The sequence below is a fragment of the Colossoma macropomum genome, unplaced genomic scaffold (assembly GCF_904425465.1).
Source record: "Colossoma macropomum unplaced genomic scaffold, Colossoma_macropomum, whole genome shotgun sequence".
NCBI classification, from domain to species: Eukaryota; Metazoa; Chordata; class Actinopteri; order Characiformes; family Serrasalmidae; genus Colossoma; species Colossoma macropomum.
Genome location: NW_023494787.1, coordinates 16351794 through 16365574, shown reverse-complemented (window position 1 = coordinate 16365574; position 13781 = coordinate 16351794). Strand labels below are relative to the sequence as shown.

The window sequence follows — 13781 nt, the reverse complement described above, 5'->3', positions numbered from 1 at the left end:
CTGCTTAATTCTGTGTACAGTCATGGACATGCTGAGAACTGTTGTAACGTCGTAGCCAGCTAAATCACTCTGGGCAAAAAAGTTGTTCCTTTGTTATTTATCCTCTTGCAATATTTCGTATAAAGAATTGTTGAAATACACACTATATTTCTTCTAATTAGCGAATTCCCACATTAGGCACATTGAGTTTGTACAAACAAACTTGGCTGAGGGAAGCTCTGGATCAGCCAAACATTAGCTTAATGTCAAGCGTCTAGGTATAAAGCCCCTTAGCACTGGGCTGTGGAGCTGTGTTCTCTGGAGTGATAGAGCTCTGTGGTCCAGAACTAACCATCCCACATCAGTACCTGAACTCAGTAATGCTCTTGAGGCTGAATCTAATCAAATCCTTACAGCAATGTTCCAATATCTGGGGTGAAGACTTCCCAGAAGAGTAGAGGCTGTTACTGTAGCAAAGAGGAATAAACTTACTATTAATATCCTTGATTTCAAAAGAAATTTTGGACGATCTAGTGTCTACAAACTTTGGGACATATAGTGTCTTGTTTATTTCCCGGAAAACGTTAACACTTTCTTTTACAATGCCTTAAGTTCTAAGTATCAATCAGGTAAGTGTGAGGTGCAAACTTTAAAGTACTAGGTAATTTTTTTTGGGAAACTTGATTATAGGATCCAAGATAGTTTAACTAAATGACACTGAATTGTCAAACACATCCTAGATATTATTTATGTTTTGGGGACCCAGTAAAACCACAGTAAGAATCCTTGCCTTCTTTTAGAGCCCAGATTCAGATTTGTTTGTAGGTAATAAACATATACACTGCGTTAGACTCGTTTGTACTTTATTCCTGTACTGTCTTTTTAAATCATAAATAGACCAAGTACTTTTTACCCAGAATAATTACACAGTACTGTAGAATTTGTACCACACACATGCTCAGTTAATGTATCAATCCCGTTGGGCATTTCAGTGTAATATAGTTGGACTGCCTTGGACAATTTTTAAGTATGTTATCCAAAATAATTACCTGTCCCTCACACTTACCCATGGGTGGTTTTAAAGGAGTGATCGGCATGGCCAGGGCCTCTCTGAAATCTGATTGACCACCCCTACATGCCACCCCAGAATTTCTGCCATGTCATTAGCTTCCACCTTGCTATGGGACGGGGGTTTGCGGCTTTAAGAGGAGACAAAACCTCCCCCATTCACACATTCACGTCTCTTCCGTACTATTTTGCTCTGAATTAACCCTTTAAAATCCCAGGATTATTACATATTAAGGCTTATTACAAATTAATCAGTACTTACAGGTACTTTAATGCAAACTGGTTGAGTTATTCTTAGGTTATAGAAGTGTGTAATACAACTGTGGGCCCCTCGCCATATAAGGGGTTAACCTACTGTTCAGAGTCCCCCTGTAACACAGCCCACAGCCCCCGCCCCCACCACTCACACTTTTTCATTGCAAGTACATCTCTTGTATCTGCGATCGGCAGATCTTGCGCTCCACCCCCATACACCGTTCACTTGTACTGCTACCCTAACAAAGCTCTGTGCCACCCCTTTGCCACCCATGGTAACATTTTCCAGAACCACCACTGCGCTTACCTGGTTAGTACCTCAAACTTAAGGGACTGGAAGAGGAAGCGTTACCTAAAAACTATATATACTGGAATTCAAACAAGAGGGCATCTAATTTGTTTTTATTTTGGGAGAAAAATAGCACATTATGCAAAAAAAAAAAAACAGATGAGAGGTGTATTAGCTGTCATCTAATGTAGTAATGCATCATCTAGTGTTAGTGTTGTTTGAAGAAGTGTTTTCAAAATGTAGCAGATGAAAGAGAGGAGCATAGCTGCAGTCCACAATTCGTTGTTAATGCAGGGGGATGTCACTGCTTTGTTGTCTAGATCTGATTTGCAATATTTGGATACATAACTTCTGGTTCTTTCTCTCTTTCTCTGTTCCAGGTGCAGGATGCAGTGCGCTGTCGAATGGGTGGCTGTAAAGATGACAGTGAGAACTCTCCAGACTCCTGCAAGAACGGCCAGGTGCAGATCATGGTGAATAACATCTCATTCCACCTCATCTCACGTAGACCTGCAAGAGGACTCCCTCATAGATGTCAACATGTCATGGGCTACTGTAGTCTCCATAGTGGAAATTTTGAAGTATCAGCAAACAATGTGCACATTTTTGGCTATTAAATGTCTCATTATCAGTGAAAACTTAAATGCATATTGACCATATAAAGTCAGTCATTACATCAATAGAACAAAATTCCACATTATCTTTGCTGCATCTCTGATTTTCTTAACCGTTTCCATCTGTCGTCGAATCTGTACCATGTAAAATTGTATATTTGTTATGTAAATGATGGTTGTAATGTGGCTGATAAGTTTTCCTCTCCAATCCCTCCGGTGATTGAAGATGAGACTAGGTTGTATCCACGGCAACCGCAGCAGCCCTCCACAGGGTGTGCAGTCTTGTTTTAAAGAGGAAGAACCACCTTGTCAGTCCTCTCCTCTGCCTCCCTCACTTTTCTTCTCTCTTTTCTCTCCTTTCTTCTCTTCTTCTCTTATTACCTCTTTTTATTCTTCTAATAATTCTGTACTTTCTCCTCCTCTTCTCCCTTCTCCTCTCCTTTTATTTTTTATCCTCTCCCTCCTTCCCTACTGCTCTCTTTTGTTCTCTTTTCCTCTTGTCCCTTCTTCTTTGTTCTCTTTTTGCTTCCCCTCCTTTCTTCTTATACATCTTTCTCTTCTCTTTTCTTCTCTTCTCTTCTCTTCTCTTCTCTTCTGCTCTTCTTGTATATCCTTCTTTTTCTTCTCTTCTGTTCTCTTTCCATCTCTTCTCTTTCTATGTTCCTTTTCTCTTTCTGATCTCTTGTCCTCTCTTTTTCTTTATCCTTCTCTTCTCCTTTCTTCTCTTTACCTCTGTGTTCCTTTTCTCTTTCTCTTCTCTTTTTCATGTTGCTCCATCATTCTGTCTTCTCTTCTCTTCTCTTCTCTTCTCTTCTCTTCTCTTCTTTTTTCTTTCTCCTTCCCTTCTCTTCTCTTTTCTTCTTTTCTCCATCCTTCTGTGTTTCTCCTCTTCTGTTCTCTTCTCTTCTGTTCTCTTCTGTTCTGTTCTCTTCTCTTCTGTGTTCTTTTCTTTTCTTCCTTTCTGTGTTCCTTTCTTTTCTATTTTTCCTCATCCTCCTCTTCTCTTCTCCATCCTTCTCTTCTCTTCTTTTCTTTTCTCTCTCGTCTCTTCTATGTTAATTTTTTCCTTTTTCTTTATCCTTCTCTTCTCCATCCTTCTATGTTCCTTTTCTCTCTTCTCTTCTCTTCTCTTCTCTTCTCTTCTCTTTTCTTTTCTTCTCTTCTCATGTATCTCTTTCTCTCTCTCTGTCTTCTCTGGGTGGGCAGCGATGTCCCCTGTACACTCAGGATCAGCGTGGTTCACTCAGATACACTCCAGCATGCAGCCAAACTTGCCACCCAGCCTGCCATGCACATCCTCCTCTGCCCTACAACAACCATAACCACAGCCACAACCACAGCCACGGGCCTAACCACAACCACTCCCACCCTCTCAACCACAGCCACAACCCCAGCCTGGAGCACACGCAGGCAGCCGTACGTCTGTCACACGCCAGTAGAGCTGCTGCTGTGTCTGTGTGTGCTGTAGTAGCAGCTGTGGTGTGGTGAATTCTAGAGTGTAATCGACAGCATAATGTGAACATATTAGATGGCTAATTAGATAAGTAGCTCGCTGTCAGCAGGTTTTACTTCAAGTTCATTTAGTGTAATATTATACAAGTGCACATTAGTTTCTGTGAATGCATGACGTTCTCTGTATCTGTCTCTCTCTCTCACATACATAAGAACACATCGCTTTAAACATTTGCTGTAAAATTGATCTTAGTGAGTAAAGCCTGACTGATTTGATTTGAATAATCTCTGAGCAATACCAAGCTAAAATTTTTCAATAACTAGTATCATTTTATATGACTTCAAATTTTAGTTAAACAGTGCATTAATGACTAGAATGATAATCAGTTGTCACATTTCTTAAACTCAGTTCATATCAGAAGCTCACAAATAGTAAATGGTAAAAATATTGTAGTGTGGGGGGGCGGAGCTTAGTAGTTTTGTTGTTATTAAAGCAGTAAGCCATGAGGTGAGCTTTACAGTGATTTATCTTGTCGAAGGGGTGTTGACCTGAACCATTGTCGCGATAATGCTAATTTCTGTTAGCACCTGAGTGTGATTTCCTGTGTTATATTAGCATCAAGCTAACAGTGTTACACGCTTGCTTACACAAAGTAGTTTAATACTGCTTATGGCAAATCTAGGCAAAAACACAGACATTTGAAGCTTGTGTCAGCCGATTACACGTTACATTTTGAAACTTTGTACAACATCAAACTTTTTAATTTAAAAGATTTAATTTAATTTAAAAGATTGTGAATATGGAACTCTTGACGGAATGTTCTGCTGTCCACTGGGGTGTGATGCCGATGCTGTTGCCATTGGCAGTGGCAGAATTTTGGCCACAGTCCCTTTGAAAATAATGGAATCTTCCCTGCTAGAAATACCAGCATAGACCAGCATAGCTGGTCACCACCGAAACCAGCAAATCACTGCTGTTGGAACAAAACCTCGTATCTCCAAAACGGTAACTTTACAGGAGAAGGAAAAAACTACTTTACTTTCAATGTAAGTCAATGGAACCAGACTTTTTCCTAAGTAATTTTTTTTACAAAAATGGAGATATGAGGTTTTCTTCCAACAGCAGCGATATGTTGTGTTTTGGACGCTAGTATAGTGGTATAAACATGCCAGGTGACCAGCTAAACCAGCACCAGGCCAGCATAAACCAGCTAAGACCAACATGGAATGTGTAATGTGTTTTTTAGGGCAGTTTGCCATCAACCATAGATTTACATGCATTTTACAGCCATCAGTTTTGTTTTATACAAGTAAACCCACAGTATCAGCTGATAGTGGTCAAATTTGTAGGACGTGCTGATGTTTTCTCCCAATTTAATGTCCTAGCTAAAGTTTTTTCCCAATTTAATGTCCTACCTGAAGGTCTGTGAGAGGGGCTTTAGTGATCAGTGGCAGTGAGGGTCTGAAGTATTGGAGCTTTGAAAGTACTGCCCCCTGGCAACCTTTTTTGTGCCCATTCACGTGACTTGAGTTTTAGGGTGTATGACTCTTGTCTTGGCCCTGGTCTTTAACTGAAACGGAGTAGTGTGTGTTATCGATCCACACTTTCTCCAGCAGCTATATGCTTTGTCCATTCAAGCAAGATATTGAAATGCTCCCTGCTGCTAAGGCATGTTTTTATTTTATTTTTTTTACTGCGGAGGTGTTGCAGAGGTGTTGCGATAGACTGGTTCAGGTTTGTATTTTCAAAGAGGACGTGACGATAGCTAAAACGAAACCTTTTTCGTTGAACTCCTCCACCCACCCATGTCCTGTGTGTCTTCACTCTCCACTCACCTCTCATCCTATGCAGAAATAACTGCTCAGTTAGCACCTCCGACATAACATAGCAATAGCCTATTGATGCAGCTACTCCATACAGGAGCTAAAACGCCACATGGTTAAGTTGTATTAATCTGTTCTCTTCTCTGCTACTATCCCACGCAGACCGACTTTGAGAAGGATGTGGACTTGGCCTGTCAAACAGGTAAGTATCCCTAAGTGCTTCTGTCCTTTCTAGCGTTGCTTCTTTCTATCTCTGCCTCTCAGTTGCCTCCTCTGTTGATTTCTTTTCACTTTCCATCTGTTCTTTCATATTTCTGTGGTTCTAACATTGTGGCTATGGCGATTTGTTTTGGTGATGTAACGCTAACCCCGCTCATCATTTTCTCCCCTCCCTTGCAGAGAGAGGACATCCATGTAAGTCTCACTCTGAGTCAAAGTGTTTCTCTTTGTTTTTTATTGCAATTAGAATGATGTTTTTTTTCATCAAACTGCATACAAAGCTGGCATGACTTTTTGTTTACTCCCCTCTTACCTTGTTTTTTTGGCCATCTGGGCTGTTTTGTGTAGAGCCCTCCAACAGCACTGAAACAACAAAGTTGAATTTGTTTTTTTGCTGTATACTCAAGCAGTTTGACTAAGGCCAAAATACAAATAGGAGGCAAAATTACATTGTTATTTTGGTATATTAGCACTGCATATGTTCAGCTCCTCTGGGCCTCATTCATGAAACCTTAAAACCTTGTAAATACACAAGCAAACCACAAGTAAATTACAAGTAAAAAGAAAAACATTCCTCCAAATTCACGTTCACAAATTTGGTAATAGTTTGGTAATAAATACAGTTCATTAATATACACATGTAGCACTTGCATACTTCTTTACATTTAGCATACTATTAATATTATCCATGCCCATGTATTACAGGTGACCAACCATATAAGGAAATCAATAAGTAGTAAGCTTTCAACGTGTCTACACAAAAGGATTTTATCAAACTTCAGTAGCTCAGATTATTGCTCTGTTAACTTACTACTATTTAAGGTTCAGCTAACTCAAAATTTTAAGGCAGCCAGGTCACTTTTTTAAGAACACCATATTTTAGTACATTAATTCTTAATGGCATTCTTTATTACATTTATTTAATTTTCTATTATCTCTAGTGCACAGCACCTAAGCTATACAGGGTGTCCCGAAAAATTGACATCATTTGAGATGTGAATGTCTGAGTAGCTACATGTCCTGGCAAATGAAATTAAAGAGGCTCCATGTTGAACAATACAAGATTTATTTATCAAAATTCGAACAAGAAATTCAGAGGGATGTAGACTTTATAACCGATTTCACAGCTTCACAAATGTAATATCTTCTGATACGGGTGGTCGTCCAGATCCCTTTGTCCTGCACAGACAGCCTTCCTCTTTGAATTTTTTGTGCCATGTCCAAATCTGCTTTCCAGTTGGTGCATTTTTATTGAATTTTCGAAAATGCACGCTGCACGCTCTTGTTTGACTGTGTTCGAGCATATTCTAACACACAAAATGCCTTTTCATTTCTAGTGAACTTGGTTAGTTTTTACACATTTTGTTAAAATTTGAGATTATTTGAGGGAGAATTGGCTGTTATTAGACTACGAAATTATGTCAATTTTTTTGGGACATCCTATATTTATCCATAATAATTTATGGCTCTGAGGGTTAATAAGTGGGGTGCTTTAAAAGTTTAAAGACATATTACTTTATAAAATAGTGTCTATAACATATTATAGTTTTAATAAACATTATAATTTTTATTATATTGAAGCTAATTAATGCAGTTGCAGGCTATACAGTGATGCTCCAAATGAAAAGCTTTAAAAAATGAAACTGAACATGCATGTGCTTTCATTCGTGTCCACTGTTAAGTTTACTTTTACTTTTAAAAGCATTAGTTCAAGGGTCTTATAGTACCAGCCCACAAGACAGCTTCATATGGCCCATCACATATTTATAATTTATCCTTAAATGAGGCCTGCAAAGTTTTTTTTTATTTGCTTTTCTCTGCAGCTACATATTTACATATATATTTAAGAGTGGATTTGCTTTACCCACTACACACTGTAAGTTGGTGTCTGACTTGGAAAATCTGCATTAGTTAGTTGATGTTTGTATAAAACGCTGTCATGTCAGTTTTCTACAATGAACAGAACACATTTGGCTGTGTTTTGGAAGGTACATACACTTCACGCATGGTCAGAAGCAGGTGTACATTTTTTATTCATACTTGCAAACATTTTCAGACTGCAGACATTTTGAGACTGCAAAGGTTTTCATGAATACAGAGTTTTATGTGAAAATTGATTTACACACAAAACTATTCTGCTCATGTTTCATAAATGAGGTCCAATGACTGCATTGGTGCTACAACCAAATCTCCAACGTTCTGCCTTTGGAGCCTGTCTTTGCAGACAGTAGGTACGAACCAACATGGACACTTAAGAGCTGTATGTAAAAAGATGAAACAGTCCTGGTGAAATCAGATAATGCAGAACAGAGACACAGAATTCATTCATAGCAAAATCAGCTTTGGAATATGTTTAAAAAAAGAAAGTATGTGCTAATTGGCAATGACCAAGTCAGCTGAGGTTAAGTAGCTAAATTATCAGAGCTGTGAAGAAAACCACTAAAAAACACTCACTGAAATCACCAGTGAAATAATCATTGACCTCCAGAGCACAGGAACATGTTTACTACGTATTTATTACAAAAATGCCTCCAGATGAATTTGTTATTGCTCGAGTATGCAAAGTTTCTGCCCAAATATCTTTTCAGAGGACCATCGTATGCAGGCTTTTGTAGACTATTGTACAGCTGTGAAACAACACTTTTGTGAAGATTATCTGGACCTCTGCATGAATGGATCTGATCTTAAATCCTAATCATCAATCAAGATGTTCTTATTGAACAAACAGTGCTTACATCACACACCCTACAGTGCCCTAATATTATACAGTAACACTTGCTTTTATGGTACTCCAAGGTCTAAATAATAACCAGGTAGGTGTGAGGCACAAACTACATCCTACAAAACAGAACATGATGGTGAATTCCAGAAGAGTCTAGCTAAATTACACTGAATTGCCCATGTGTGGAACAATATCCAGCATAGTAGGTCATCATTTTGGGTAAATATACAGACAGTCTAACAGTGAACAGTGAAATTTTGTGAATGTTTGAACTTATGAACTTAGAAAATTATCCAGTGCTGAGATGCTGCTGTTGGCCGTTTCAGTGTAGACTGTTAGACTGTTTTGGAAATTACCATCACGTTATTAAATTTTAATCACGTAGTATTTTGAGGGGTTGTATCTCACATTTACCTGTTTAATACCTAGAAATTGGGGGGCTGTAAAAGTGTTACCTGTTATTGAATGAATAGTTTAACCACTCAAGATTACTTATTGAAAAAAAAAAAAGTATTATTTTGTAAATTGCCGAACTTCTTTTATTAGTAGCTGTCTCACCCATATGCTTTATCTAGCTCCTAGTCAGTCCACTGGTTATGTTAATTGGTATTTTAACTCATTCCTCTGTATGAAACTATTTCAGCTCATTTGACTTGGCCATTCTAAAATGCAGAATTTTCTCTGAGTTGCTCTGCTGTTGATTTACTCCTGTGTTCTGGATCATTGTCATGTTGCATGACCCTAACTACCTTTAGATCACAGACAACAGTCCTGATACCTGATACAACAAGCCCTGAGACATCAATGACATTGACTTTTCAAACCACTGTTTCAATTAAGAAACAGCGCTGTAAAATGAAGTGTGGTGTTTGGTAACCAAGTTTGTCTTCCTTTTTGTTAAATAAGAAAGTTTTAGATGAAGCTTAGATGAACATCAGGTCACTTTTTTTACAAGCCATTCATGCTGAAATCCAGATAAATTTAAAAGGTTCAATAAGCTTTCTCACCACTGTATACTGTAGTCAGCCATAAGAGCCATGTGATGGCCATAGTAATTCTGTTGTACAACTGGTCCATTATTTAGACTGTCCTTGCATCCAAACTGGAGAGGCATCTTAAGATTAGTTTGGCATGCTCAGGCCTCTGTGGCACTAGATGAGGTGCCACATAGCAAGTGCTTTAACCCCTTAAAATCTGAGGCTTATTATATGCTAAGGCTTATTATTCAGTAACTACAGGGACTTCAGTGCAACTAGTTGAGGTATTCTTAATTTATAGAAGTGTGTTATAAACCTTTGGGGTAAGGGGTTAAAGCCTTGTAATAAGTAATTAGATGTTGGCTTTATTTTCCCAAATTCACGATTTGCAAGCATGGATGGTTTTATGTAAAATTTAAGGCAAACCAATGTGTGTGAACCGAGTGTCTTATTTTGTAGTTACTGTTACAAGGTTGGATAACTTGTACAGGAGTATGTGTGTATGTGTGTGTATATATATGTACACAATTTTCACAATGTATATATCGTTGCTGTCCAAGGAAAACCATGTATCTCTATTTTTGTTAAATTGTGAAAATTTCATTATTAGTGGACCAATAAAAATGCTCTAAAATTATTGCACATTTTAAACAAATATGCATACAGTTTTTTTTCCAGACACAGTACTTTCACATACTTACAAAACTAGACCTGAAGTTAATAATGTGATCTACATTTTGGTGCTACAACTTCTCATTAGGTTGAATGTGACATTCTGTAAAGCTTACCCAACCTGGCAACAGTTGCTATGAAAGAATGCATTTGTGGGACAGTTGACTTTGAACAGTGACTACAAGATAATGAGGATTTCCTTGAAAGTAAAGCCTGTTCTCTGGCCTGCATGGGGTTGAATAGGTAGCTCCTTTTTCTGCAAGATTAGTGGACTCTGTTCATGCATGCGTATGGCTTTCCTTCCAGTCCTGCGCTGCAATCTCACTTCTGTTTCTTTCTTCCAAATCTGCATGCAACAACTGACCACCAATCCTCAAACCCATCTGCATCTTGCACCCTTTGACCTCTGACATGCTCATTCTCATTCGCTGTAACTGAGCTCATTCTCTTTTGTCTCTCCTCTCATCTCTCTCTCCATGATTCACCCTCTCTTTACACACTCTTTACTGCCTCTGTCATCTTCTAATGCCTTCACACCTTCACGCTCTCACTCTGGCTTCCATTCATTCTGTCATACATCATTTTGTTTGCCATTTATTTTTATGGACCTTTTGCAATCATCCATGGTGCGTCTGTCTGTCTGTCTTTCTGTCTATCTATCTGCTTCTCTGTCACTGTCTGTCCTTTCTTTTTCTTTCTTTGCTCTGTTCTATCTCTCTGCTGTGACCTCTCTCTCTTGTCGGTCATTTGCACTCTCTGTCCCTCTCTTTTCTGCTTTTGTGTGCACTCTCCCTTTCTCTCTCTCTGCCTTTGCTCTTTTTGCTTTTCCTCTTGTCTTCCCTGTCTTTTCCCTACCCCCTTCTCTCTCTTCCTCCTTTTTGCTCTCCTTCTCTCTTTTCTGTCTTTCCCATCTATTTCTCTCCTTTTCTCCACTATCCCTTTCCTCTTTGTCTTCCTCTGTCTCTCTCACCTCTTTTCCCTTTCTTTTTTATCTGTTTATCTCTCTTTCCCTCTTTATTTCTCCCTTTTCTCTCTGTCTTTTTCTGCTCTCCGCTCTCTCTCTTCCTTCTCTTCCTCTCTTTCCCTCTCTCTCTTTCTCTATCACTCTCTCCCCCTTTTTTGTCTCTCCCTCCATTTTCTACCTTTTTTCCCTTGCTCTCTCTTGTCCTCTCTTTTGTCCTCTTTGTCTCTCTTTCTCTCTCTCTCTCTCCTGCTCTCTCTCTCTCTCTCCCTCCCTCCTCTTCCTCCCTTCAGTCATCTTTAAGGAGGTGAACACCTGTAACCCAGCAACCATCACTGGCACCCTGTCCCGGATCTCGCTGGACGACGAGGATGACCCCAAGCTGGCAGCCCATCAAGAAGGGGTCAACTTCAGTAGTCTACCAGGGAACATCCCACCCCCCAACCTGCTGGTGCAGGTGCCCCCTGTGGCCCCCCTCAACGAGCTCAGTGAGCAGCCCCTGAAGAAGGAGGTGAACGTGGAGCAGGGCGGACAGCAGCAGCGTCAGCGCTCCGGCCCCGTCTACCTGTGCACCGAGAGTGGCCTGGGCTGGGCCCGGCCGCCACCTTCTGCTTCAGAGCCAACGGGGGGAGGCGGCGGTGGGGGGGCCGGGGAAGGGGACTACATGGTCCTGCCGCGGCGGACAGTCAGCCTCAAACCCCCTCCTCCTCCGCCCCAGGACGAGGGCAAGCCCCTAAACATCACAGTGGATGACCCACCCTTCCCCCCGCCCCCTTCCCCCCTGACCCTGCACCCGGCCGAGAGCGAGGCCTACCCCGCGGACTTCGCCGCCGTAGACCACATCAGCATGAACCTGAACCGCTCCTATGGCACGCTCAAGCAGCTGCCCGCCCACGCCAACACCCACAACACGCTGCAGGTGAAGCAGGGCCGGCCATCCGTCCGGCACATCCTCACCTCGGGAACGGTGGAGCGCACCAGGACCCTGCCCCGCAACCTGGGCAGCACCAACACCAGCCTCTCTGCCGGATCCCTAGAAGTGAGTAAAGATCAGAGGGGTTCACCACTACTTTTGCTGTCATAAGAAAACCTTGTATCTCTGAAATGGGAAACATCAACATCAGTTAATGTTCACTACTATTCAAAAGCTTGCAGTGATTTGTTATATTAATAATCATTATTAAATAATAGCTTAAACAATGTAGAGTAAAATGTTATAAACTAAACACCAAATCATAAACCTTTGTTTTATTTACAGTTAAACATATCAGGGAAACAACAAGAAGTTATGATAAGTGCTTTTCGAATATGAGACAATCTGGGTATTAATTTAATTATAAGCTAATTCTTGATGCCATACTGGTTTCTCAGTAATTATGAAATCACCTACAGCTCCATTCACCTTTTTAAGTTTTCTTAGCTTCCTAGAAATTGAAAAACCAAAAATAATATTAGCATCATATTACAATCATATTAAACATGTAAACTTTGGTCTCGCTTTATTTGGATAGTCCACTATAGTCTCTTAGAGGCCCCTATAGATTATCTACAGATTTTCAAATTGTTAACAATCTGTTGAAACTGTTGATTCTAAACAGTGGTGGGGTTAGGGCAAGAACCAGGGTTAGCGCTAGGACCAGGGTGAGGGTTGGGTTTAGGTTTTGGGTTGAGGTTAAGGTTAGGGTTATAATTAGAGCCAGACTTAGAGTTAAAGAAAATTATGGTCAATTTAGTAAATATTGAGTTTATTGTAACTTAAAAGTAAATTGAGTATCAACAAAACATCTAAAGTGGACTATCCAAATAAAGTGTTACCTAACAGTACTGAAAACAGTGATTCCACTTTTGAATGAACTTTTGAATAGTAGTGCAACTTCAGAAGGTGAAAGATTTGCTTTTCAAATAGTATAAAGAAAATAATATAAAGATTTTCCTTAATAAAATGGTTTTCTTATTACAGCAATGAGTTTCAAGGTTTTCTTTTGACATTGATATTCACTGATTGGTGCTGCGAGCTAAAACAAACTAAACATATTGCTGTAGTCTGGAAACACTTTAAGAAGCAAAACGGAGTAGTGCCAACACAAGCCTCTGCATTTGCTTCCAAAGAATCAAAGCCCCTAGTACAGGGGTGCTCAGCTGCAGTTCTGGGGCCTTCCTGCCCTGCATGGACAGTTTAAAGCATTCTGTCACCTGAACGTGATCAAGTTAATGAAGGGCTTGATAATTAGCAGATGAGCTGGATCAGTTGTGTTGAGGGAGGGAATGGCTGAAACTGTGCAGGGCAGTGGGTTCCCAGTAAATGACGACTAGTCAATTAGTTAACAGTGTTTTTGAAGAACTCAAGTAGTTGACTTGTAAAAATGAATAGTTGTTCACTCTTTAGTTTGTGTCCAGTATAATGTCTGAGTTGAGTCAGGTTGCAATTGCAAAATGGCTTAATTAGGATAATGCAAATCTTATACTCCCAGCATGAAGTGATCAAAACACAGGCAGGCAATATCAGAGGCATATTCATATTCAAAAACCAGGAAGAAGACAAGGGTCAAACAGGAAATCATAAACACAAAGTAACACGGCTCAGTACTGAGTTAGAAAGAGCAGAGACATCGCAAGGCACAAGGCCAAACAAAGGGGTATTTATATGCCAATTAATGTCCATGAAATTAGCTGCAGGTGTGTGTAGTGGAGGTGAGTAGGTGGAGCCAGGGAGAGTTCAAGTGGGTCTCCCCAGAGATAGACATCATGA

At 40.0% G+C, this 13781-nt stretch overlaps 1 protein-coding gene across 1 annotated transcript in view; it reads left to right on the top strand.

Moving 5' to 3' along the window:
- The window catches only part of adgrb2 (adhesion G protein-coupled receptor B2), a 433057-nt gene that overhangs the window by 390251 nt on the left and 29025 nt on the right, over window positions 1-13781 (top strand). Inside the window, exons 26-29 of the mRNA XM_036566254.1 lie at window positions 1972-2064; window positions 5644-5683; window positions 5881-5895; window positions 11326-12071. Coding sequence (XP_036422147.1) covers window positions 1972-2064; window positions 5644-5683; window positions 5881-5895; window positions 11326-12071 — 894 coding nt within the window. The remainder of the gene's footprint in view (window positions 1-1971; window positions 2065-5643; window positions 5684-5880; window positions 5896-11325; window positions 12072-13781) is intronic.